This window comes from Piliocolobus tephrosceles, chromosome 10 (genome assembly GCF_002776525.5).
Source record: "Piliocolobus tephrosceles isolate RC106 chromosome 10, ASM277652v3, whole genome shotgun sequence".
Classification (NCBI taxonomy): domain Eukaryota; kingdom Metazoa; phylum Chordata; class Mammalia; order Primates; family Cercopithecidae; genus Piliocolobus; species Piliocolobus tephrosceles.
The window spans coordinates 97291962-97319715 of NC_045443.1; the positions used below are offsets into that span (position 1 = coordinate 97291962).

The 27754-nt window shown below is 35.0% G+C and overlaps 1 protein-coding gene across 7 annotated transcripts in view; it reads right to left on the reverse strand.

Annotated features, from left to right (window-relative positions):
* ANKS1B (ankyrin repeat and sterile alpha motif domain containing 1B) overlaps positions 1-27754 on the reverse strand; it is a 1351669-nt gene that overhangs the window by 1069112 nt on the left and 254803 nt on the right. For 6 of the 7 annotated variants that reach the window (XM_023182451.3, XM_023182286.2, XM_023232645.2 and 3 more), the window contains exons 3-4: positions 15380-15536; positions 8797-9093 (exon numbers count right to left, since the gene is read on the reverse strand). The exons of the other annotated variant lie outside the window; for it this stretch is intronic. In XM_023182451.3, coding sequence (XP_023038219.1) covers positions 8797-9093; positions 15380-15536 — 454 coding nt within the window. The remainder of the gene's footprint in view (positions 1-8796; positions 9094-15379; positions 15537-27754) is intronic. 7 annotated transcript variants of the gene reach the window in all.

Below are 27754 nucleotides of genomic sequence, written 5' to 3' on the forward strand. Positions count from 1 at the left end.
CAGAATACAATGTGTCCAGAGAAGAAAGTGCCAAAGAATAAAGGACCCAGAAAAACATGGTGTCAAGAAAAAAGGTCATAAGGATGTTTAAACTGGGAGGAAAATGGCATGAGAGAAATAGGGCGTGTCTTCAAATAATTCAGAATACCATTGTTCCCATTCAAAAGAAGAAACCTCCCTCTATTAAACTGGGGACTTCAAGTCTTGGTCTTTACTCATTCTCTCTTCCTTCACTTCATATCAAAGGAAGCATCCTTCTCTTCATTAACACTAATTCTCCACTTGTGCTCTTTATTCTACCACTTTCTGCTTCTTCTTAGATTTTGATCATCTCTGCCTCTTGCATCTTCAAGGCAATCTTTCTCCATAAACATACACACTGTTCTACTATTTAAAAACACAACAAACAACCAAAGAAACTTCCTGTGAACCTGCTTTCACTTCAAGCTTCTATCCCCTATCTTACTTTTCTTTATTCCACACTTTATGAAGAGTCATCTTCCCTCTTTTAGGCACAATTTTTGCCTAGTTTTGTTACTGCTATATCCTCTGGCACATAGTAGGCACTCAATAAATATATGATAAATGAATTGATTACATGAAATTGTGCTGTCTTGGCATTCCTCTCATAACTGCTTCTTTACAGACCTCTTTTTCCGGAAACTCCCTGAATATTCTTTAATCAGCCTCTTCTCTCTCCCTACATTCTGTTTCTTGTAAGCCCTTCTATCTCATGGCTTCATCTCTTACTCCTCTGATGCTAGCCTCTTAGAAAGTTAGCCCCATTTAAGGAGCACATCCAAAGAGAGACCTCTCTGACCCTTCCGTTTCAATCACAACACCCAATTTGTTTCCATTATAGCACTCACTGCAATTTGTCATTTTTATGTGGTTTATGTGCTTATTTTCTGTCATCCCTACTAGTCTATAACTCCATGAGAGCAGGAAACAAATTTTCTTCCTCCTGGAGCATAGTGCCTTGTAGCATCGCATGAGAAGGCAGGAGGGGCTAGGGTATCCTGATAGAGAAGCCAGGGTTCAGTTAAAAGTGAAAGAAAGGGAGTTGCTTAGGTAGTGAGTAAGATAAGTAAAGAAAGGCCTCCCTACTAAGGTGACATTGGAGAAGACACCTGAGGAAAGTAGGGGGAAGAAAGTCATAATGGTTAGTAAGGCAGAAGCCTGGAGGTAGGAGTGTATATAATGTGTCGCAACAAGAACAACAAGGTCACTGTGGATGAAACTAAATGAAGAAGGGCAAAGAAGAGAAGGTGGTAGCTTTAGAGAGACAGTGAAACTAAGTAATATAAAACCCTATCAGACACTATAAGGACTCTGGTTTTTGCTCTGAGTGAAATGGAAAACCAATAGAAGTGTTTTTGAGTAGGAAAATGAAATTACCTGACTGAATGGGATAACTTCTGGCTGTTTGGCTGAAAATAGACTGAAGGGAGTATGTTATGGACTGAATATCTGTGTACCCCAAAACTCACATGCTAAGGCCCTAACCTCCAGTGTGATTGTATTTGGATATATGGCCTTTCTGGAAGTAGTTAAGGTTAAATCAGGTCATAAGGGTGTGGCCCTAATCCAAGGGAACTGGTGTCCTTATAAGAGAAAGAGGAAACATCAGAGAACTCTCTCTCCATTCATGCACAGAAGAAAGGCCATGTGAGGATGTAACAAGAAGGCAGCCATCTAACAAGCCAGGAAGAGAGCCCTCACTCAGGAACTGAATTGGCCGGAACTTGATCTTGGACTTTCTAGCCTCCAGAACTGTGAGAAAATAAATTTCTGTTGCTTAAGCCACTCAGTCTATAATATTTTGCTGTGGCAACCAAAGCAGACAATACAGAAGCCAAAAAAAAAAAGGAGGAAAACTATCAGGCAGCAAGAGATGATTAGGCCTTGGACTATAGTGTTAATCTTGAAGATAATATAAAGTAGTGAAATTCCGGATACAGTTTGAGCACAGAACCAGTAGGATTTGCTGAAGAACTGAATATAAAATCTGAAAGAAACTGTAAAATTCTGGGTCAAACAACTAGAAGGATGGCACTGCCTTTTGACAAAATGGGAAAGACCAGGTGATATGCAAATTTTTGAAGAAAGGGGTACAGATGCTACATTTTCAGCTTTGGAAATGATGAGTTTGAGAAGCCTATTAGTCATCTGATAGATACATCCATTAGGTAATTACATACACAAATTGAGAGTTAGGGTGGAGTCTGAGATGAAGAAATAGACTTGGTAATTATCAGATAAAGATGATATTGGAACCCAAGAGATTGGATGAGGTCAATGAGGAAGTAGGTATAGACAGAGAAGAAAAGATGTTTGAGTACTAAGCCCTGGAACACTCTGATGCTTAGAAAGCAAGAAGATGAGGGCAGTTGACTATGGAATAGGGACATGATAGATTACATTATTGGCCTCTCCTTTTATATGCTCTTTGCCATATGACTTTGCAGTTCTTTTCACTTATGAAAGTTGAGTATATTTCTCTACCTCTTTATTTGAGGCTTGGTTTTGCTACCTGATTTAGCCAATGGATGGTAACCAACATGATGCAAGCAGAGGACCAAACTGTGCTTGCATGGTTGAGTTTACTCTCTTGTGCACAGTCAATGCCCCCCTGCCTAGTTCCAGGAGGAAAATAATAGACACGTGGAATAGAGATCCCCAGGCTAACTTACAGCATCAAACATACTTCCCCCAGTTTCTTCAAGAAGTCACCAGTGAACTAAATGAAAACGAAAAGACGGTGGTATCTCAGAGGTCAAAAGAAAACGGTGGTTCAAAGAAGAGACAGATACTGACTTTGTCAGTGCTGATGATGAATCAAGTAAGAGGAGAAGCAGGAATCGACTGTTGGATCTAAAAGTATGTCAGTCATTAGACAACTTGACAAAGGCAAAAACAAGGACTTTTAAAAGAGTGAGGGAGCTAGAGTGGCTTCAAGAGAGAATGGAGGAAATGAATTGGGAACAATGAGTAAAAACAAGCCTTTCCAAATACATTGCTATAAAGGGGTCAGAGAAAGGGGATGGTAAGGAGAAGGAAATGTGAGATCAAGAGAGTTTTTAAAAGATGAGAAATACTATATCTTTGCATCCTTATGGAAATAGTACAGTTGAGAAAGAAAAAAACTTATGGTATTAAAGACAGAAAATATTTGTCAGAGTTCCCAAGTAGACAAGAAAGGATAGGATCCAATGAACAAGTAGAGAGGAATTAGCCATAGATACAAACCTAAAAGATTCATTTAAAGCACCAGGAAGGAAAGTAGACACAGGTACGTTGGCAGATGTGCTGGTGGAAATTTGTGATTGCTTGTGGTTTCCTCGGTGAAATAAAAGCAGTATCATGATCAGAGAGGGATGATAGAGAAGGAGGTGTTGAAGATTTGGAAGACAGATGTCGTGAAATTATCATCTAGGGAAATCAGAGAGTAAATGGATTATAATGGATAATTCTTGCTTATGTACATATCTTATTTCTGGTGCCACTATAAGCCTTTGAAAGCAAAAACTGTATCTAACTCAGTTTTGCATCTTAACAGGTCTTAGCATGGAAACTTGTACTCTTTATTGTTAACTTTCTGTCATTTTACTTTAGTAGTCACATAAAGTCTAATTAGCTTAAGGTTGTACTAGTTCTTTAACTTTTCAAGTTTTGATGAGAGAAACTTACAAGAAACTCACACAATGAAAGCACTAGCATGATATGGCACTATCGCTACCTGGCTACCCAAAATCAAGTTCAAAATCCATAAAAATAATTGCTAACTTCAAGAGAAAATTGCCCATTCAACCCTACCTTCTTAATATCTTACTTTGACTGATTCTCTTTATTAAAAATATTTAAAGACTAAAGGGTTTATAAGTAAATATGATATGAAATTTGACCAAAGTATTACTTAGTATTTTAAATATGTGTTATAATTTAAAATTACTCAGAGAGTAATGATACAGAAAATAAACCTCTAGAGCAAATACTAACATCAATGCTGCATTTAAAAACATATGTAGGCTGGGTGCACTGGCTCAAATTTGTAATCCCAGCACTTTGGAAGACCAAGAAAGGAGGATCAGTTGAGTCCAGGAGTTCGAGACCAACCTGGGCAACATAGTGAGACCTTTTCTCTACAAAAACTAAAAAAATTAGCCGAGCACATCAGCACATGCCTATAGTCCCACTTATTCATAAGGCTGAAGCTGGAGGATCACTTGAGCTTGGGAGTTCTAGGCTGAAGTGAGCATGACTGTACCACTGCACTCCAGCCTGGGTGGCAGAGTAGGACCCTGCCTTTAAAAAAAAAAAAAAAGTAAAATAAAATAAAATCACATGTAATTGCTAGGAAAGGACAAGATCCTTAAAAAAATCTATAAATTTTAAAGATTTATTCATAATAAGTTGAATGTAATTGAAGTCTAAAAGTACAATACTATAATTTACCAAATGGGATTACTTTTAATACTGCTAATTCCCAACAGGTTAGCTAAAGCAGTTTAATGAATATTAAATCTACTGAAACAATTTAAGGTTACTAGTTACATTGTTCACCCTCAGCCAGTGAGAATATCAACAAACCTACTTGATATTAAAAAATTTTGCACTGAGTCTGATGGGGAAAACTTGGTAACAATTAATTTGAGTAATAAAATTAAATATTCATCCCCCTCAAAAAAAAAAGGCAATGAGACAAAAAAAAAAAACATGTTTTCTATGAGAAAAGCAACAATAACAAAAGCAAAATATCAACTAAGGCTAAATATAATATGGAAGATTCATTTCATTGAGATATATTTTAGAAAGATGTCAGTTCTACTTCCTAGAACTCTTAGAATGAGTGTCAATGAAAGAGGTTATAGCAACATAAAAGTTGCCCACCTTAGACATCACCCTGATGCTCCTGATTAGGTGTTCAAAGTGATCTAAACATATTGTCTGCCTTTCCTCTGATATGTGAGTAACAAATCCAAATGTGGTGAGGACCAAGCAGAAAATCTAAAGAAATGACACTGGTAATGATATAAAATGGTAGAATGAGGTCGGAGCCTTGGAGAGCATTTACCCCATCTAAAAGCACTCAAATTCAATATTTTAAAACACTCTTTAGCCAAATAATGCACATATGGAAGCTAAATGCCACCTAAAATTCAAAGTCCTGTTGGATTTCAAAAGTCCTCTTCAAATGTCACTTCCATCAATGACTTCTCATGTTCTTCCTCTTAAAATCCATATTTTCCTCACCCGTAGATCCACAGCTCTTTGTTTTAGCATTTATTATATATCATGGATGGAAGTTATTCTTGCAAATTTTTTGTCTCCTCCACTAAGTGTGGGGCAGAGATAGTTTTGATTTTTGATTTTCCAAAAGCACAAAATACAGTGCTGTACAGAATAAAAGGACACATTGTATATATTTATAAAATTGAATTTAAACTCTTTCCCTTCTGGTCATCTAGTACAAACCATGAAAAGATATTGGTCAGGGATACCAAGAGGTTTACTGACCTCAGTCAGAGTGAAAGTCCTTGGTTATACTGCAGTCTGTGCAATCAAATTTTAAAATATTACAGAAGTGTGAAAGCAGTACATCTAGATTAGAGAAATTCAACATTTATACAATAAACATCTAGTTTATCATTAAACAGTTTTTAGGAAAATAACTTTGTGAGTCACCTACAACAGTAAGCGTACCTACTTATTTTCAATACTGCTTTGAGGAGAAAGACTGTTTTTCCTTATTAATATCACTGTTAGAAAAAAATCTTATGCTTTTTTGAGAGGCTGCCAAAGTTGAATAAATAAGAAATTGAGAAAACATCTTAGGTTCAGGGTGCTAGCCTTAAATCTGAGATTGGAAGGCCTGAGATTTTTCTAAATTCAATAAAGAAAACTCTGGAAATACAGGATTCAATCTCTGAACAATTCCTAGGAAAAATAACCCCATTTGTGAGCATGTATTCCACCTGGAGTGTGTAAATTATTTGCAGAATTTGCCACATTTAGTCCCTCTGGGTGTTCACACCCTTTTACAATTCACACCCTCTTCTAATCCAGAGGTAGACTCTATTTTCCCACTCCTTGAATATGGGTTGCCTTTATGACTTGCTTCAGCCAAGCAACATGGCAGAAGTGAAGGTGTGCTAGTTCCAAGCCTAGGCCTCAAGAAGCCTTGTACAATTCCGTTCTCTCTCTCAGAACCATGCGAGAGCCCAGGCTGACCTGCCGAATCATGACAGACAAGTGGTAGTCTCACCTATCACCCTAGACAACATCCAGCCAGCCTCTGAAACAGAAACACATAACTGACTTGCAGTTGATTTCACACACAAGAGAACCCAGCCAAGACCAGAAGAACCATCAGTTGAGCTTAGACTAAATTGTCAATCACAGAATTATGAGTTAAATAAAGAGCTTTTGTGTGTTGCAGGAAGTCAGGGACCCCAAACAGAGGGACCGGCTGAAGCCACAGCAGAAGAAAATAAATTGTGAAGATTTCATGGACATTTATTAGTTCTCCAAATATTTTTATAATTTCTTACACCTGTCTTTACTGCAATCTCTGAACATAAGTTGTGAAGATTTCCTGGACATTTATCACTTCCCCAATCAATACTCTTACAATTTCCTATGTGTCTTTACTTTAATCTCTTAATCCCATCATCTTCATAAGCTGAGGATGTATGTCTCCTCAGGACCCTGTGATGATTGTGTTAACTGCACAAATTGTTTGTAAAACATGTGTGTTTGAACAGTATGAAATCTGGGCATCCTAAAAAGGAACAGGATAACAGTGATTTTCACGGAACAAGGGAGATAACCATAAGGTCTGACTGTCTGCCAGGCCAGGCAGAACAGAGTCATATTTCTCTTCTTGCAGAAAGCAAATAGGAGAAATATCGCTGAATTCCTTTCCCAGCAAGGACTAACCCTGGGAAATGAATGCATCCCCAGGGGGAGGCCTCTAAATGGCCACTCTGGGAGTGTCTGTCTTGTGCAGTTGAAGATAAAGTATGAAATACGCCCTGGTCTCCTGCAGCGCCCTCAGGCTTGCTAGGATTAGGAAATTCCTGCCTGGCGAATTCTAGTCAGACCGGTTGTTGCTCTTGAACCCTGTTAAGATGTTTATCAATGACAATGCGTGCCCAGCGGGACACGGAACCTCATCAGTAATTCTAATTTTGCCCTGGCCTTGTGATCTTGCTCTGCCTCTCTGCCCTTGTGATCTTTTATTGCCCTCTCAAGCATATGATCTTTGTGACTCACTCCTTGTTCGTACACCCCTCTCCTTTTGAAATCCCTAATAAAAGCTTGCTGGTTTTGCGGCTCAAGGGGCATCATGGAACCTGCCAATATGTGATGTCACCCCCGGAGGCCCAGCTGTAAAATTTCTCTCTTTGTACTCTTTCTGTTTATTTCTCAGACTGGCTGACACTTAGGGAAAATAGAAAAGAACCTATGTTGAAATATTGGGGGCTGGTTCCCCCAATAATTGTGTTAGGCTATTAAGTTTTGGGATAGTTTGTTTCACATCAATGGCTTACTAATAAGGGGAAGTCACAATATGACAGAAAGCAAAAAAGTCTCTGGAAGATAAGAATGCTGCCATTAACTTGGAAGCCAAGAAATAACCATGAAAGGAGGAAACAGCAAAAAAAAAAAAAAAAAAAAGACTTACCCTGGAGTTGGGGCTAACTTAAGACAGGATACCAAAAATAGGTTGTGGCCAGGCCGAGTAGCCCACACCTATAATCCCAGCACTTGAGGATACCAAGGTGGAAGGAATGCTTGATCCCAGGAGTTCAAGACTAGCCTGAGCAACAGAGCAAGACCTCATCTCTACAAAAAATACAAAACTTAGCTGGGCATGGTGGTATATACCAGCAGTCCCACCAGCTACTGGGGAGGCTGAGGCAGGAGGATCACTTGAACCCAGGAGGTGGAGGCTACAGTGAGCTGACATCATGCCACCCACCACTGCACTCTAGCCTGGGCAACAGAGCAAGACTCTGTCTCAAAAATACTAACAATAATAAAATATATTAAATTAAATTAAATTAAACTTTATAAAGTAGGTTGCCCATTCTTGCAGAAAAACAAAATCTATCCAAATCCTATTCTTCCTCCAAAGCTCACCTCAAATCACACCTTTTCCATTTTTTTTTTTTTTCTGATTGCCCTTAGGCATAGTGATCATTCCTTCATCAGTTATGTATAGACAGTACATTACAGTGGAAAGAGGCCTGGACTTTAATCAGTAAGTCTAAATTCACATTCCAGTTTTATCAACTATGTGTCCTTAGGCAAATTTCTTAAATCTTTGAATCTGATTCCTCATCTCTTCACTGAAATTTAATAGTTCTCAATCCCACAGGACAGCTGTGAGAATTGAATTCTAAATGTGTCAACATGCTAAACACAAAGTACATACTCAACAATGTTAAAGTGAATTTTGTTCCATTCATTCATTAAACTCTGACTGGATTCCTACAGTATATTAGGCTGTGTGCTAGATACTGGGACAAAGGAAACAATTACTAATGATACCACACACAACTGCCATCTACTAACTTCTCATGTATATAGCCCTCAAATTAGAATGAGGTTAGAGATTATGCCTCTTCCTATTTCCCAAAAGTAGGTGGTATAGTACCTTGAATTTAGTAGTTACAAAAATACTTGTGAACAAGTTGATTAAAAGATTTCTACATACAGGTTTTCACATTTGAATCCCAAGGCCAAGCAACAGCATCATCACTTTTAAAGCATAGCTAAAAGCAGACTCACTTGACAGCTCACATCCATTCCTGCCTCCAGCAGCACCTGCACGACTGCTTTGTGGCCATTGCGTGCAGCAAGGTGAAGTGGCGTGTGCTTGCGAGTGTTGCAGCTCATTAAGTTAGGATGTGCACTGATGATCATTTTTACCACTCTAAGCCGTCCATAGAGTGCCGCCAAGTCCAAAGGTGTTTCCAGCTTGCTGTTCCTAATGGTCGGGTCAGTGAGCTCTTCTAGGAGAACAGCAACTACTTCTGAGTGTCCATATTGAGCTGCACAGTGCAGGGCAGTTTCATTTTCATTGTTCTGTTTAAGACAAAGATTTTTAAAAAGGGACATTTTCAGAAATTCAATTTGTTATCAAAATCTTAACACAGTAATTTAAAACCTGCAATGCTTTGAAAACGTAAGTTAAAATTTGTCCATTTTAACAAGTATATCTAATGGAATTTTATATTTGATAAAAGTATCTAGGATTCATTGAAACAAAAATATTTTTTATTTTTATCACTTTAATAGAAAAAATCCAACATTTCCCTAAATCATATATGCCAACTTTCAAAAATGATAAATGATTTAGCCATGTTTGTCAGAGGCCCTCCTGGGTCCAGATGGGCAGTGATGTCTGCACTATGCATCACATCTTTAGACATTTATTAACGAGAGAGATCAGTAACAATTATAACAGACTTTTAATAAACTGGCTTTCCAAGACAGATGAGAAGGTAAATTCTTGGTAACAAAAGATTTATAGAACGTTTTCCCAAATTAAGTTTCATTTTATTTTCCATGTAATTAAAAATCGTTGCTTCTTTTGGAAAGAAAATGAGAAGATTCTGGCCTTAAGATATAAAAGTATCTTTTTGAAACATTATCATGGGTTGCGAGGATGGACCTAGACCAATTCCCAGATAAGTTACTATGAGTATCACAGTACTACATGTCCAGCTTATAAGTATTTCAGTTGAACATCAATGAGATTTTCCTAGAAATTTATCAAGATTTTTTTAAATGTTAAGATACAGAAAACTGAACCCAGTTGCAAGGCAGAGGGACCCTTCACACTATTTGAGCAATATAGGTAGATGGTGTATAGGTATGTCAGGTGGTGAAAGGGTCAGGAGAAAAATGAACAAGAAATTTTAGTAACAAAAAAGCAATGACCCTAAATGAGGGTTCTGGAAACAAAGAGCAGCTGCCACCATCAGAGTTATCATCATAACTAATACTACGTTCTAGACACAGTTGCATTTTATATATGTTTACTCATTTAATCTTCATTATGAGACAGATATTATTATCATTATCTCCATTTTACAGATGAGGAAACTGAGGCACTGAATAGTTGAATAACTGGCCTTCCATTATACAGCCATTTAGTGGTAGGACCGGGATTTGAACACAAGTAGCCAAGACCCAAAGTTGGTGTTCTTAACCATCACACATACCACCTTCCAAAATAAGAACTATTACTACTACTATTTGTTAAGTGCCTAAAAACTTTATCTATTGTCTCATTTAACTCTTACAACAATCCTCCAAAATTTATATTAAAATTATCTACTTCATGGACAAGGAAACTAAAATACAAAAAGGTTAAATTACATGTCCAAGTAGAATTAAGATACTCTGCAATCTATATCTGACAAATCCAAAACCAATGCTCTTTCCACTATACCATGTTGTCTGCCATGTGTTGCTATGTTGTCAAAGAAGAGCTGGGAATTAGTGATCTGAAAGCAGAATTTCTCAAGACTTTGCTCAGAAAAACACCAATCGAGAATAGGAAGTAGTTGTTTAGACAGATGTTCTGACTAAAACGAAAGGACAAAGAGGGTTCAGACCCAAACAAATCTTAATGTTCTAGAAAGTAACTCAAGCTTGCCCTGGATGATAGAAGCGTGTAAGTTAGTTGAGAGTCTAGAGGGAAGATTTGAAAATTTAAAAAGGAGTAGAGTGACAAAGGGAAAATAGCACTAGAAAAGGCCTTCTTACTACTTTACCTTGCAAATAAGTATCAAGAGAGAACATTTGAAGGTTAAACCCAGAGGGAAAATCTACTCTTTAAAGATAATCAATGAAAAGTTAGGACCTGTTAGATGGGGAATCCAGCTGCGGGTACTGTTTCTTCCATTATTTGTCAGAAGGCATTCTTTACTTGGTTTAAAAGTATTACTATAATCTACTTCTTCATAGACATTGATCACATACAGGTTTAGACTCCCTGGTCTTCTCACCTGTTTTTCTTCTCAAAAGAAGACATTCATATAGCCAACAGACACATGAAAAAATGCTCATCATCACTCGCCATCAGAGAAATGCAAATCAAAACCACAATGAGATACCATCTCACACCAGTTAGAATGGCAATCATTCAAAAGTCAGGAAACAACAGGTGTTGGAGAGGATGTGGAGAAATAGGAACACTTTTACACTGTTGGTGGGATTGTAAACTAGTTCAACCATTATGGAAAACAGTATGGCAATTCCTCAAGGATCTAGAACTAGATGTACCATATGACCCAGCCATCCCACTACTGGGTATATACCCAAAGGATTATAAATCATGCTGCTATAAAGACACATGCACATGTATGTTTACTGCGGCACTATTCACAATAGCAAAGACTTGGAATCAACCCAAATGTCCATCTGTGACAGACTGGATTAAGAAAATGTGGCACATATACACCATGGAATACTATGCAGCCATAAAAAAGGATGAGTTTGCGTCCTTTGTAGGGACATGGATGCAGCTGGAAACCATCATTCTCAGCAAACTATCACAAGAACAGAAAACCAAACATCGTATGTTCTCACTCATAGGTGGGAACTGAACAATGAGCTCACTTGGACTCGGGAAGGGGAACATCACACACTGGGGCCTATCATGGGGGGGGAGGGGGGAGGGATTGCATTGGGAGTTATACCTGATATAAATGATGAATTAATGGGTGCTGACGAGTTGATGGGTGCAGCACACCAACATGGCACAAGTATACATATGTAACAAACCTGCACGTTATGCACATGCACCCTAGAACTTAAAGTATAATAAAAAAATTTTAAAAAAAGATAAAAAAAAAGATTATAAAACAGCCAATCTTATTACTTCACACCATGAAAATATGATACAGATATATACCTCCTGACCAACCCAAATTTCCCCCTGGTCTGAAAGAGATTCAATCTGATTTTTCAAAATATAGTATCTCTTTGAGAAAAGAGAAAGGCCAATTATGAAATAATGATTCCTCAAAGGCCTCTCTCCTGTTCCAGAGCCCCGAGCCTAGGAAATTACAAGCGCAAAATTGAAAAATTTTCTAATAACACTAATTAGCGCTGTTCAAATCTCAAGGGAAAATATTTCAATCATTCAAGATCTACTCAGTAGAAAATGTTCACAGATTTTATCCATGATCAACACATACTTGGATTGTCACTTCAATGGATGCCACAATGGTGGTACTTTTATAAGAGCATGATTGTGTATTTGTGTATGCTCACAAGTGATCTAAAAATCTAATTTGAAATAAATAGGCTGTGATGAGGCACTGATTAATAATTGCTAGTATGGCTACACAGAATATTCTTTAAAGGTTTTCAATTCCTTCTTTTTTACCAAATGGGTATTCTCTGAAAAATTAGGACCCTTCCAGATAATGGATGATAGAACAAAACTGGCTGACAAAAGCCATTTACCAAAAGTTCTTGCTTCAGAGTAAAACATCTAACAAGAGTCGAATTTGAGTTTTGGTGAATGGCAAAGGCAATGAGTTTTTGAGATAAGGCCCCTCCGGGTTTTGCCCGAATGTTAAAGAAAGAAAAAGAGGAAGAGAAGGTAAAAGGGAGGAAAAGATGAACGAAATTTAAAGAAATTGAAAATTTTCAATTTAAAGGAAATTTAAATAGCAAAAAGGAAATAATCAGATGATGAAAGAGAAGGATGTGGCAATTATAAAAACCGTAATCCAGGGGGAGTCCACTTTGTTTAGAAAGGTGAACAAGACCTAGGTTGAAGTGTTAGCATGTCAATTACTTGATCTCTCCAAATTCATCTTATCTGTATAATGAGAATGTTATTTTCCCTATAAACTTTATAATGTAGTTTATAAACCAAAAGAGACAACATATTTTAAAAATGCTTTGTAAACTTTAAATATTAAAATGTAGAATAGAATTATTTTTAAAGAAAGCTGTATTAGAAACCAAAACTTTCAGAAATCAGAATGAAGCCCTGACTATAATGCATAATTTTAACATAACATAATGTATTACAGGCTGAAAGCTTAGGCTTTAGATCAGAAAAACCTGCGTTCAAATACTGGCTGCATTTCTTAGTAGTTGTGATGTTATGGTCAATTTACTCTATCTCTCTAAGGCTGTAACTCCATATATATAGTAGCAACAACAATCTAGGGCTTAGTAAGATAATGTGGATGAAGTATTTTGCACAATGCCTGTCAAACAGTAAGCAATCCATTAAGCGATAGGATTTAGGATGACAATACCAACGTACTATGGTGTAAAGGGCTCTGGAGTCAGAGTCCTGAGTCCCAGTCTCAGTTTCAGTCACTCAGTAACATGTGGCCTTCGACAAGTTGTTTAGTTTTACAGAGCATGATTTCTCAACTATAAAATGGGAGTGATATTATCAATTCAGAGGATTATCATGAGAATTAATTAAATAATATTTTACAGGTGAAAGTGTTTAGAACAGTGCCCACTTTACCTTATGTCTCAATAAATGTTAATTACCGTGTTTATTTTTTCCTTTATTGTTTAAATACATAAAAGTTTATAATTAACAAAAAGACTCGGTCCTACTCAGTAGGAAAAACGAAAGCTAAAATTAAAAGTTATCTATAAAAATAAAAATCCCCCATCAAAAAATTTAGGAGAAATGGCATAGAATGGGAAAACTATGGTCAGCATTAAAAGAGTATATATATATATAACAAAGAAAAAATACTGAAATCATGGTATTAAAAATCATAAGAAAGTTTCAACTTGTTGCCAATAGAAACCACAACACAAAGCAATAGAGGTGGACAAAGAACTTTGAATACAGTCTCCTTAAAAAGACACTTTTTGTCATTTAATTGATCTGTTCAACATTACCAAAAACAAGTATTTCTCTTTAAACATACAATAACTTTTCACTTTCAAATGTAAATGAATACTATATGCTATTTCTTATTTTCATGTCATTTAAAAACATCTTGTTTGTAAAAACTAACATCTTCTTGTTTAACCTTGGATTGATTTTCCATTTTATTATTTCAGGTTTGCTTTGCGGTATTCAGACAATTTTAAGAATAACCACCAGATGGCTCATCTCATAAATGATCTAACTTTTGGTTTTCTGAGGAAGAGAAGAGCATTGTCATAAATTTCCTTTTAGCATGATATGATGATAAAGATAGCCATATCTGTCACGTTTTAAAGACTGGGTACATTCTTATTAAAAATTCTGCATTTTTATAACCTGTAAACATGGAAATTTTTATTGTGATAAGTTTTAATAAGACACTTTTGCAATTAATAAAATGTTTTCCTGATTAGTCCTTTCAACAACTGCATATATATTTTCATTGAAAAAATATGTAGTTTTCTTCCCTTTGCTGTTTACAGCGATTGTTACTTTTTATCCTTCAGTCTGAATTTCAAAGTCCGGCAAAGTCTGCATCCCTTTGAACAATATGCTAATTGTGCTTTATTAGATATGCTTGCCCTAAAGTTACCTACTTGCATTGACATTGGACAACTGCCAACCTGCAGCTTAATGCCGTGATTGTAATTCAATTGTTGGACTGCCTGCTGGTTTTCAAATACAGTTTTACAAAATGGGAACAGTAGGGGGCATGCAGAGCTCAAGATGTTTGTTATCATACTGTATTAGGGGACCATATTTTGCTTTCTGGAATCTGTGGTCTTATCTGTTTAGAATACTAACAATGGTATTCTTTTTAAAATATGTCCATTATGTGTAATACAGATACTGTGTACTTACAAATACATTGTCTGTCAGAATCATACTGCTGCTGTGTTTTATTCAACTTATTCTGGGCCTATGTGTTTGTGTGTGTATATACCTATCAAAAAATTTTAACTTAATATGTGACAAGCAACTGTATATGCTATATTTCGCATTTTGATTCACCAGAGTACTTAACTGTGAAAGTGCTAAGTAAATGGTAAAGCATTATGCAAATGATAGGCATATCATTGTTTTAGCATTGAAAATTGTATTAAGAAACATTCTAATTCTCATTACAAACATGAATTCTGTTCTATCTTTAAATATTCAATGGCTATAAAATGGCTGATTATATAAGACAGGCAAAAATATCACAACTACTTCCTTTATGTAGGATTTTCCCATTAACAAAGTATCTTTACAAATGCCCAACTTAGTCCCTACACATCATATCCAAACACCAAAGAATTTTTCAAATTTCTCCTTTTAGGAAATTCAGCAATGGAAAGGCCTTTGAGCAGGATAAAGATAAAAATAATCACATTTTCAATATTGCTTTGCCTTTGTAAAACTAGAAAAATTACATCATGAGCAAACATTTAGCAAGTGCACCTGTTCATTGACCCTGGAATGTGACGGTCCATGATGTATAAGAATCTTCACAATTTCCACATCTCCTTTCCAGGCAGCCAGGTGAATAGGAAAATACCCTTTATTGTCTGCTACATTTGTTGATGCCTCATACTGAAGTAGTTTGAGAACTATGTCCCTAAGAAGGAAACAACAACAACAAAAAAATAGGCTGAGCAAGACAAATTGCATTAAATAGATAATTTTAAAACAATACTAGATGCTGGCTGGGAATTTAGAGTAATCATTGAAGGTACTAAGACATAAAATTGGGTTTCAAAGTTTTTGTATACTCAACATTTGGCTATTTTACTTACCTGGAAAACCATCATCCCATGCCTCACATACACACACACACACACACACACACACACACACACAGAGAGCGTGCATTGACTAACCAATTAAATTACTTAATAGAATTCATATAGGCAAAATTTAACTTATTTTATTAATTAGATGAGTTAAGTAAAATGAAGAGGATACCAACTCCCATTTTTTTTAAAGAGGTCTTTCCAGATAGCCCGTATCTGATATTTAGCTTGAAGGAAAAGTTGAAGTTACAAACATACTCCTTGGTTTACAAAAAAAAAAAGTTATAACACCGAGACATTTATAAAATTTACACATCATTCCTACAGAGAATTGGAATAAGAGATTTAAGGGGCATGTAAAAGAGAAAGAAAGTGCAGTATGTAAGGGACACTGACAAGCTAACTGTAGTACCAGCCCAGGGTTAAAAAAGAATTTTAAAAAATTTAATAACTTCTCAGTGATGGCACACAACACACTTTGAGTATGTCTTGTTCCTACTTCTGTATTCCTTCACCTTTCTTCTTCAAGCATAAAAAAAATTTCAAAAGGGAAACTCATTTAAAAGACAAGTTCCACCATTAATGCAATTTCAACACATAATCAATATATCCTACCTAAAAAATTTTGAACTTAATCCCCACCAGCTTTTCAAAGTAAAAATCCTGAACTGCATTACTCAACCTTAGAAAGAATTAATTAATAATTGTTAGCATACATTATATCAAAATATGTATCAACAATCAAAAGCAGTAATTCTAAACAAAACTGTATTTTCATTTGGATGCATTTAAGAAGCAAATTCTATTAACTCACTAAATGAAATGCTAGTCAGACACATATAAATGTATATATATAATTACAATATATAATAAAGTTGTTTCTTATATACAACAAATCACTAATGGGGAGAGTGAACATAACAGAAAGATTTACATTTAAATATTTCATAAAATCAGACTCTAGATGCAAATAACAAATGAAAAAATTTGGAGGAAATTTGAATAGAAGCAAGGTTAGAATTTTGATAGCTCACAAGAAAAACAGGTATGACATAACACAAAATTATGGTAAATGGTAAAACATGCTGTACAGAATGTGTCCTAAAGTCACAACATTTAACTTAATTGCTAAATGTAGGAAATCATGAAAAAAAAATATGTTGTAGAAATATTTAGAAAGTTCCAAGGAGTCCTAAACTGTCTGATGATATAATTTCTGAGAAATTAAGAAATAGATTTTAACATTTCTCTTTGAAAAGCCAGCATTATTTTACAAGATCTGAATTTAGAAGACTTGGATTTGTGTCCCAGCTATGCAATCTACCTTAGGCTGTGATCCTGGAGAAATGATAATCACATACCACATAATGATAATTTGATCAACAACAGACCACCTGCATATATAATGGTTGTACAAAAAGATTATCATAACTCATTTTTCCTGTACCTTTTCTATGTTTTGATATGTTTAGATACATAAATACTTTATATATCTATCATGTTACAATTGCCCACAGTATTCAGTACAGTAACATGTTGTGCAGGCATGTAACTCGGGAGCAATGGGTCATACCATGTAGCCTAGGTGTGCTATAGGCTACACCATTTAGGTTAGTGTAAGTGCACTCTATGATGTTCACACAATGATGAAATCGCATAATGAGACATTTCTCACAAAGTATCCCTGTCATTAAGCAACACATGACTGTACTTAGTCTCATTTTATTTTTCTTTTCTTTAGGAGATACTATGATAATAATGTCTACTCAAAACTGGTAATAGCATTAAATAAGATAAAAAAGAATTCACTCAATAAATAGTAAAGCACTATACCAATATTAGCACTTGTCGCAAGTAAAAACAAAGTACTTTAAAAGTGAAATGAAATGCTTATAGCAAGTCACCTTTGAAAAAGAGAAACAGAAAATCAGAAGGAAACTTAAAGGTTATCCAGTTCACATGCTTCTCCCCATTTCCCTGTCAAGCAAGGGTTGTTATATAGGGTCTTCCATTCTGACATAAACAAATACATAACTTCAATGAGGTAATGAGAATTCAATACCTCTGAATAACAAAAGCAGATAAGAAAAGATCTGAAGTCCCAACTCTCTACTATTTACAAACTTGGTTACCTTGAGGAAATTAAGTAACCTGTGTCTCTCTTTCAGATATTGTGAAAATAGAATTTAGAGATTACATCTTGGTGCCAGTTTCAAAGAGTTATGGTGTGAATCAAATGAGAGATAGCTATAATTGTAAAATTATGTATACAATCAAAAGTTGTTCTCAAGGCAGATTGTTGCAATGTTAAACAATTCCAGTGATTCCTTTTTAAATAAAATATTTCAGCATTTAAAAGGGAAAATAATACCAAAAGAAGTTAGTCAAATTAAATCTAAAACGTAGAATTTAGCATACTACAAAACAGACTTCTCCAAGTTACTGTCAAAGACAACTGTGAGAAGAGAGCAATTTCATTTCTTAATACATAAGGAAATAAAAAATATATTCTGAAACTTCTTCTCCTATAAAGCATTTCCTTTCAAGGAGAAAACAGAAAAAGAAAGATTGATGGGATAATCAATTCTATTTCCTTTTACTCTTGTTCCAATCACTTAGAATTTCATTTGTTCTTTGGCTCAAATTTTATTGACATTTTCTAAGAATGTATGTGATCTATATTCACTCTTATTTATCAGGAAGATTTATGACAACAGTGAAAAAATGTCTATTTTGAAAACTGACTTACTAATCATTTGTATCTTCTAGTATTACCACCATCTAATATCTAAATCAGAAAAGAATAATCTGTATGTTTATAAAATTGCCTTTGGAAAACACTAAGATCCTAACTACACACTATTTTTATTTAAGTTTTGAATAATGTATTTATTTTAATAAATAAATATTTTGTTAAATGTGCTTATTTTTATTTTTATTTCAATAGTTTTTAGGACACAGGTGGTTTTTGGTTCCATGGATGGGTAAGACTTTAGTGGTAAATTCTGAGATTTTAGTGCACTCATCATCTGAGTAATGTACACTGTTTCCAGCATGTTGTGTTTTATCCTTCATTCTCCTCCAAACCTCCCTCCACCAGTCCCCACAGTCCATTATATCACTCTGTATGTTTTGGCATCCACATAGCTTAGCTCCCACTTATAAGTGAGAACATATGGTATTTGGTTTTCCATTCCCTAGTTACTTCACTTAGAATAATGGCTTCCAGTTCCATCCAAGTTGCCACAAAAGACATTATTTCCTTATTTTTATGGCTGAGTAGTGTTCCATAGTGTATATATACCACATTTTATTTATCCACTCATTGGCATTTAGGTTGGTTTCATATCCTTGCAAATGCAAATTGTGCTGCTATACACATGCGTGCATGTGTCTTTTTCATACAATGACTTCTTTTCCTTTGGGTAGATACCCAGTAGTGGGACTGATGGATATAATGATAGATCTGCTTTTAGTTCTTTAAAGAATCTCCATACTGTTTTCTATAGCGGTTGTGCTAATTTACAGTCCCACCAGCAGTGTAAAAGTGTTCCTTTTTCACCACATTCCCACCAACTTCTATTTTTTTTTTTTTTTTTTTTTGACTTTTTAATTATGGCCATTCTTGCAGGAGTAAGGTGGTAGCTCATTGAGGTTTTAATTTTTATTTCCCTGATGATCAGTGATGTTGAGCACTGTTTCATATGTTTGTTGGCTGTTTGCATATCTTCTTTTGAGAAATGTCTATTCAGCCCCTTTGCCTACTTTTTGATGGGATTATTTGTTTTCTTCTTGCTTATGTGTTTCAGTTCTTTGTAGATTCTGGATACTAGCGCTAATTTGCAAATATTTTCTCCCACTCTGTGGGTTGTCTGTTTACTCTGCTGATTATTTCTTTTGCTGTGCAGAAGCTTTTTGGTTTAATTAGGTCCCATTTATTTATTTTTGTTTTTGTTTAAATGTGTTTATTTTAAAATTTAAATCTAAATTTATTTTCAAATTTTTGTTTAAATTGAGCTCTACGTCTTATTCAATGATATCAGCTAATGAATTGGCTGAGCTCAGATTTCTAGTGTTAAAACATATTTGTGAAACATAAAGTTGTATCTCCGATCAAGTAAGTACCTGTCAGTTTTACTGAGTTATAAGTAGAATAAAGTATTAATCAACAAATTATGATTAATCATTCTTATGATATATCCATATGTATCAAAAGTAATATGAACTAAATAGGCCACTTTCATCCAGGCTCATTAGGAACAATTTAAATTTCAGATATAATATCTAAATTAGAAGAGTAGTTAATATAGTGTAGTACCAACTTAGTATTTTTTATTGATACATAATAGTTGTATATATTTGGGGGATGCATGTAGTATTTTGATATATGCATACAACGTATAATGACTAAATCAGGATAACTGGGGTATCCATTGCCTCAAACGTTTATCTTTTCTTTGTGTTGGGAACATCACAATTTCTCTCTTCTAGCTATTTTGAACTATACAATATTATTAACTTTAATCAGTCTACTCTACTATCAAACACTAGATCTTATTCCTTCTAACTATATTTTTGTATTTTAACCAAATCTCTTCTCCCCCGTCCCACTTCCCTTCAAAGCCTCCTATAAACACCAATAACTTTCTACTTCCATGAGATCTCCTTTTTTCAGCTCCCACACATGAGTGAGAGCATGTGATGTTTGTCTTCCTGTGCCTGCCTCATTTCACTTAACATAATGATCTCACATCCATTCATGTTGCTGCAAGTGACAGGATTTCATTCTTTTGTACGGTTGAATAATATTCTATTGTGTATGTGTGCCATATTTACTTTATCCGTTCACTCGTTAATAAGCAGGTTGATTCCACATCTTAGCTATTGGGAACAGTGCTGCAATAAACTGGGGAATGCAGATACCGCTTTGATACCCTGATTTTTTTTTTTTTTGGGGGGGGGGGGGGGATATGTACCCAGCAGGGACATTGTGAAATCATATAGTAATTTTATTTTTAGTTTTCTAAGGAACCTCCATACTTGTCTTCCATTGTCACTGTACTAATTTCATTCCCATCAACAGTGTACCTCCATTCCCCTTTCTCTGCATCCTTGCCAGTAGCTATTATATTTGTCTTTTTAGTAAAAACCATTTTAACTGAGGTGGGATGATACTGTGATTTTAATTTGCATTTCTCCAATGATTAGTGAGGTTGAGCATTTTTTCATATGCCTGTTGGTCATCTGTAAGTCTTCTTTTGAGAAATGTCTATAATCTTTTGCCTATTTTTAATGAAATTATTTCTTTTTTTGCTATTGAGTTTTTCAGTTCCTTATATGTTCTGGCTATTAATCTGTTGCTGGATAGATAGTTTTCAAATATTTTTTCCCCATTCTGTTGGTTGTTATTGAGTTTTTCAGTTCCTTATACGTTCTGGCTATTAATCTGTTGCTGGATAGATAGTTTTCAAATATTTTTTCCCCATTCTGTTGGTTGTTGAAGCTGGGAAAACTGAATAACCATATTCAGCAGAATGAAACTAGATCTCTGTGTCTCAACAAACACAAAAATTCAATGAAAACAGATTAAAAATTTACATCTAAGACCTAAAACTATGAAACTAGTAGAGGAAAACATTGGGAAAACACCTCAAGACATTGGTCTGGACAAATAATTTTTGGGTAAAACCTCAAAAACATAGGCAACTAATGCAAAAATAGACAAATGGGATTACATCAAGTTTAAAAGCTTCTACACAGTTTTTTTTTTTATTACATCAAGCTTAAAAGCTTCTACACAGTACTTTTTAAAATTATTATTTAGGTTGAGCCTTATAGCTTATTCTAAGGAATCCACAAATGAACACATTGTCTGTGCTTGGTTACCTGGCATGAAATACTCACTCATTGATTGATGAGTATTGGGGTTGGTTCCACGATTTTGCAGTTGTGAATTTTGCTGCTATAAACATGCAGTGCAAGTAAATTTACTAATGTAACCAAATACCACCTGGATCCCCATAACTTACTGAAAAATTAAAATTAAAAAAATATATATTCATTGGGACTGTGAAAAAAAGAAATATTAAGTTATGTTGCTAATCAGTACCTGTAGAATAGCAAGTAGCAAAATAATCCCTATGTATTAAATGTAAAGTAGCATTTTCTGATATCCAGCATTTGACAAATAACAGATACTCTAAAATCCTAAAGTAATTGTGATTGACAAGAACATAGAAAAAAATATTTCAGAAAATGGAAATGGAAATGGAATAATACTTTCCATTTCCCAGGAACAAAGTAAAACATCAAATTAAATTTAATAACATGCAATGTAAATAACTGCAATATTTTGCAGCTTTAAGCTAATACATGTAAGTTCAGGTAGAAGCAGGAATTCTAGAAGTATTGATTTTTGCTAGTATATTTAATTCACATCCATTTTCTGAAAGATATAAATACACATCTGATTTATAAAAAATGTATTTCAGTAAGTTTAGCATATGCTCTAAGCAAAATTAAATAAATTGGGAAGAGTCAACCTTCAAATTTCTTTGCCTCAACGGCAAGATTCCCTGTAATTAAATCACAGCCAAAGATGTTTATTTCATACCATCCTCTCTTGCTTGTTGATTGAGTCCAAAGAATTTCAAAATAAATGCAAATCATCTACATATGGATGCAGAATTAACAACTAATGAAACTGTCAGATTTAATAAGGTCCTTTTGATTTCAGATTTTCTTGAAACTTTTACTTCTCTCTAATGGGAATAAAGTTGCAGATGTGTTCAAGATAGTCAAAAGATTTCAGGACAATACGTCCCATTTTCTAACTGAAGTTTCTTTACATATTGAATTCACTCTCATAGATTTCTAGATTACAGAGTGAATAAAGGCAAATTTTAAGTAGTCTGTATCTTTATCCAGGAAAAAAGCAAGCTGACTAAAGATGTTTCTAGTTATTCAAAGAGCAACTTCAGAGACCAGATTATACAATTTTTAGAGGAGGTATGCCTCTTTTATTAGAAAACCTAAGAAAGATCAAATCAAAAATACAGATAGCTTATTATATGGATTCTAGATCCAATTTGATACACAATTTGGATTACAAATAATGAGGTCTAGCATGCATTAAATACTTCAAAAGGTAGAAGAATAGAAAACACTTTATGTGTATATAAAACAATATATATATTTCAGAGATACAATAACGATTTGCTGATATTTTTCAAAACAGCATACAAGTATCACAATATACCAAATATAGTTTAATAACATTAAACTTAAGAAAATAAATAAAGGACTATCTGTTAAGTAGAGAAAAAACACTGAATTAAAATATGAATATACAGGTTTAGTATAATCTCACAGGGATACGATTATTACTAAAAATAAAGGATGAAGAGAGGAGAAAAGTCAGAAAAAAGGAAAAGCAAAGGAAAAAAGGAAGGAGGGAACTAGAGAAAGGAGAGGAGAACAGGGAAAAAGGGATGAGAAGATGTGGGAAGCAGGGAAGGAAGGCAGGCAGGCAGGCAGGCAGGTAGTCTGACCAGCCAATTGCTTTTCAGAATAGAATTAAGGGATTTGAATTTGTACTAGAAATACATGTGATGATGACTCCTCCATATTTTAAAAAGAGAAAGAGATACAAAGAAATAGGTCTCTACCCTATCTATGGAAATAATTTATAATACTTGCAGTAAATTTTGTTCTATTAAGCATGTTTTTTCCCTATCATTTGATAGTAATAATTTTCTAATCTGTAATTACAAATAACCCAGGAAATCACCAGTAGTGTGCATTTTCCATTGTGTTCTGATCTGAAGATGAATTGCTCAATATGAAGTCATGCATTTCAGGTACAAAATGCTGCATCATTTGTGGGTTAACTAGCATTGATAAACAATGGCTCCCAACGAAAATGTACAAAATCAGGAAAACTGGTTTAATTTTCAGTATGAAGGCTTTAGATTATACGTTGGGGGTAGGGGGACAGTTTGTGCTCAAAGCAAAAGAATAAACTATATGACCCTGAAACATTACTGCTGGCTCTATGATTCTATGAACTTTATCCTACCAATCATGTTTATGGAAACAGTCTATAGCAGATGGATACAACAATAGCAACAAACATGGAAATGATGTGTTTCTGTGCAGACTGCTAAGGCTTGCTTGGGAAGAATACAATATAATCATTGTTACTTACCTCTGCTAAGTGAGAACGCAAATAAAATAAACACCCTTCTTCTCTGGTTCTGAGATACATTCTGTGACACTATTTTCTCCTTCAAATATCTTTTAAACCAATATTAAAATTAGTATTCCATGTAAACATATGACAAATGATTATGGGAGGCAGGCCAGAAATATATAATGTGACCAAGAAGAGCCAGGGAGAGTTTAACAACAAAGGGGAGATAATGCAGAGAACTGGTAAAAGCATAGACTCAGAACCAGAACACTTAAGCTCTAGACACAACCCCACTTTAATATCTACATGGCCATTAAGTCACTTATCTAAATGAGCATTGTTTCTCCATCTATAAAATAAGGGAGGTGAGAGGTGTCAGGTAGAATAAGTGATCTCTAATTGCACAAGTTCACAGATAATTTAAACATGCAAAATCAGGAAACATATACTGTACATGAAAATCCCAGTTTCAGAAATGTAGCATCATAGTGCAAAACTGAGCCATAAATAATACCAACACAGTGTATCATTCAATGTTATAATTGTAAGGAACAATGGAGAATATTGAGCCAATCTATTCAAGCTATTGAACTGAGGCCTAGAGACGTTACGTAAATGGTTCAAGATCACACAACTAGCAGAGATGGGGAGATGGGGTTAGAATTTTCCTGCTTTTTCCAAAGGCTATAGGATGACACCGAGTGAAATCTTACTAGAATTAAGAAGAAAAGATAAATGAAACCTTTCAGATAAAAGCACAGATATATAATTCCCATAGACTATCTGTAATTAAAGGGATCTTAAAAGATACCTAATCAAGTTATCTGTTTGTGAGAATCTTAATGATTGCTATTCAATTTGCTTAAATTATCTTCACTTCTAAATTGCCAAAAAAACAAAAATTATGTCATGGGTCACAGAAAAAACATATCTCAACAGTTAGAACTTCATAGACTGTCACGTATAAATCAGTATTTAGTAAATACTTCACTGAAAATCCAGGAGGGATATGAATGCTAATCCATTTGGGGACAATATTATTTTGAGAAGTGCTTACTTACCAATGCCAATCTGAGAAGAACAAGAAAAGTAGTACGCCTCAAATGAAAGGTCAGGCCCAATACATCCTGCCCAATAGATGTAATAGTTTATCTTCCCAATTGGAACTAAAAAATATGATAGTGGCCTGAATCCATAATTCAGACAGCCAAGAAGCCATCAGGATTATATTACTTGGGCTGATTTGTCTTTGTTCCTGATAACTCAGGTAAAAAAAGAATAAATAACAATATCCTCCATTAAAATATTTAGATATCTGGACATACTTTTCATTCTATAAAGGAACAGAAAAAAAAGATCTGGCAAAATAGTTCTAAATGAGATGATATAAGACAATATAGAATAGGAACTGAATAAAAATAAATATAATTTGAGAATTCCAATACTAAAAATCTAAATAATGAAACATAAAGTTTATAATAGTTTGTGTAACTCAGGTGATTCTCTAAACAGACTGATAGCATTAAATTTATACATTTTAAGAGGAAAATGTCATAGTCATCAATAATGCCAAAAAAAAAATTTCTTGCAGTAAGAGCTTTATGACCACCAAGCCTAAGATTAAGTACAAAGAAGACCCTTGAATCTCCATTCACAGAAAAAAAGAAATGTTAAGTGAAAAAACAAAAGGTAACTAGCATTTTTACTTTTTAAAAAATAATTTCAACTTTTATTTTAGATATGTGCAACTTTTATTTTAGATTTAGGGGATATCTGGGTATATTGTATGATGCTGAGGTTTGGGATACAATTCATCCCATCACCCTGATACTGAGGATAGTACCCAATAGTTTTTCAACCCTCCCTACCCCCTCTAATGGTCTCCAGTTTCTATCATCGCCAACTTCATGTCTACAAGTAGCCAGTGTTACATTCCCATTTGTGAGAACATGCAGTATTTGATTTCCTGTTCCTCCATTAATTCACTTAGAATAATAGCTTCCAGCTGCATCCATGTTGTTGCAAAGGATACAATTTCATCCTTTTCATGGCTGCACAGTATTCCATGGTGCATATGTACTACATTTTCTTTATCTAATCCACCACTGATGGGTACTTCAATTGATTCCATGTCTTTGCTGTTGTGAATAGTGCTGCAATGAGCATGCAGGTGCATGTGTCTTTGTGATAGAACAATTTATTTTCTTTTGGATTTACACCCTGTAATGGGAATGCTGGGTTGAATAGTAGTTCTGTTTTAAGTTCTTTGAGAAATCTCCAAACTGCTTTCCAGAGACTGAACTAAGTTTTACATTCCCACCAACAGTGAATAAGCACTCTCTTTACTCTACAAAAGATGCCAACAGTTGTCATTTTTTGACTTTTTAATAATAGCTATTCTGACTGGTGTGACATCGTTTCTCTGTGGTTCTGATTTGCATTTCTCTGGCAAATAGTGATGTTGAGCATTTTTTTCATACACTTCTTGGCCACTTGTATATGTTCTTATAAGAAGGGTCCATGTCTTCTGAATACTTTTTAATGGGATTATTTGGTTTTTGCTTGTTGAATTCTTTAAGTTCCTTATAGGTCCTGAATATTCAGCCTTTGGTAGAGGCATAGTTTATGAATATTTTCTCTCATTCTATAGTTTGTTTACTCTGTTGATAGCTTCTCTTGCTGTGCAGCTCTTTAGTTTAATGAAATTAGGTCCTACTCGTCTTATTTATTTATTTATTTATTTATTTATTCATTTATTTATTTTTGAGACAGAGTCTCACTCTGTCGCCCAGGCTGGAGTGCAGTAGTGCAATCTCTGCTCACTGCAACCTCTGCCTCCAGGGTTCAAGCAATTATCCTGCCTCAGCCTCCTGAGTAGCTGCGACTACAGGCACATACCACCAAGCCCAACTAATTTTTGTAATTTTAATAGAGACAGGGTTTTGCCACATTGGTAAGGCTGGTCTCAAACTTCTGGTCTCAAGCTATCCGCCTGCTTCAGCCTCCCAAAATGCTGGGATTACAGGCATGAGCCACCACACCTGGCCTCAATTTTTGTTGTTGTTGTTGTTGTTGTTGTTGTTGTTGCAATTGCTTTTGAAGTCTCTGTCATGAAATCTTTGCCCAGTCCTATATCCAGAATGGTGTTTCCAAGGTTTTCCTCTAAGATTCTTAAGTTTGAGATCTTACCTTTAAATCTTTAATCCACCTTGAGTTAATTTTTGTATATGGTGAAAGGCAAGGGTCCAGTTCCATTCTTCTACATATGGTTAGCCAGCTATCCTAGCACTATTTACTGAAAAGGTAGTCCTTTCTCCATTGCTTATTTTTTATCGATTTTGTTGAAGATCAGATGGCTATAGGTATACGGCTTTATTTCTGAGTTCTCTAACCTGTTCGTTGGTCTATGTGTCTGTTGTCATCCCACTACCATGCTGTTTTAGTTACTGTAGCCTTATGGAATAGTTAGAAATCTGCTATCATGATGCCTCTGGCTTTGTTCTTTTTGCTTAGGATTGCTTTGGCATTTGAGCTCTTTTTTTAATTCAAAATGAATTTTAGAATAGTTTCTTCCTAGTTCTGTGAAAAGTGACATTAGTAATTTGATAGGAATAGTAGGGAATCTGCAGATTGTAACTAGTATTTTTAAAGCAGTAATTACCACATCTAAAAACTAGAGTGAGAGTCAGGCACGGTAGCTCACAACCGTCACTTTGGGAGGCCAAGGCAGGTGGATCACGAGGTCAGGAGTTCTAGATCAGCCTGACCAACATGGTAAAACCCCGTATCTACTAAAAATACAAAAATTGGCCAGGTGTGGTGGTGGGCACCCGTAATCCCAGCTACTCAGGA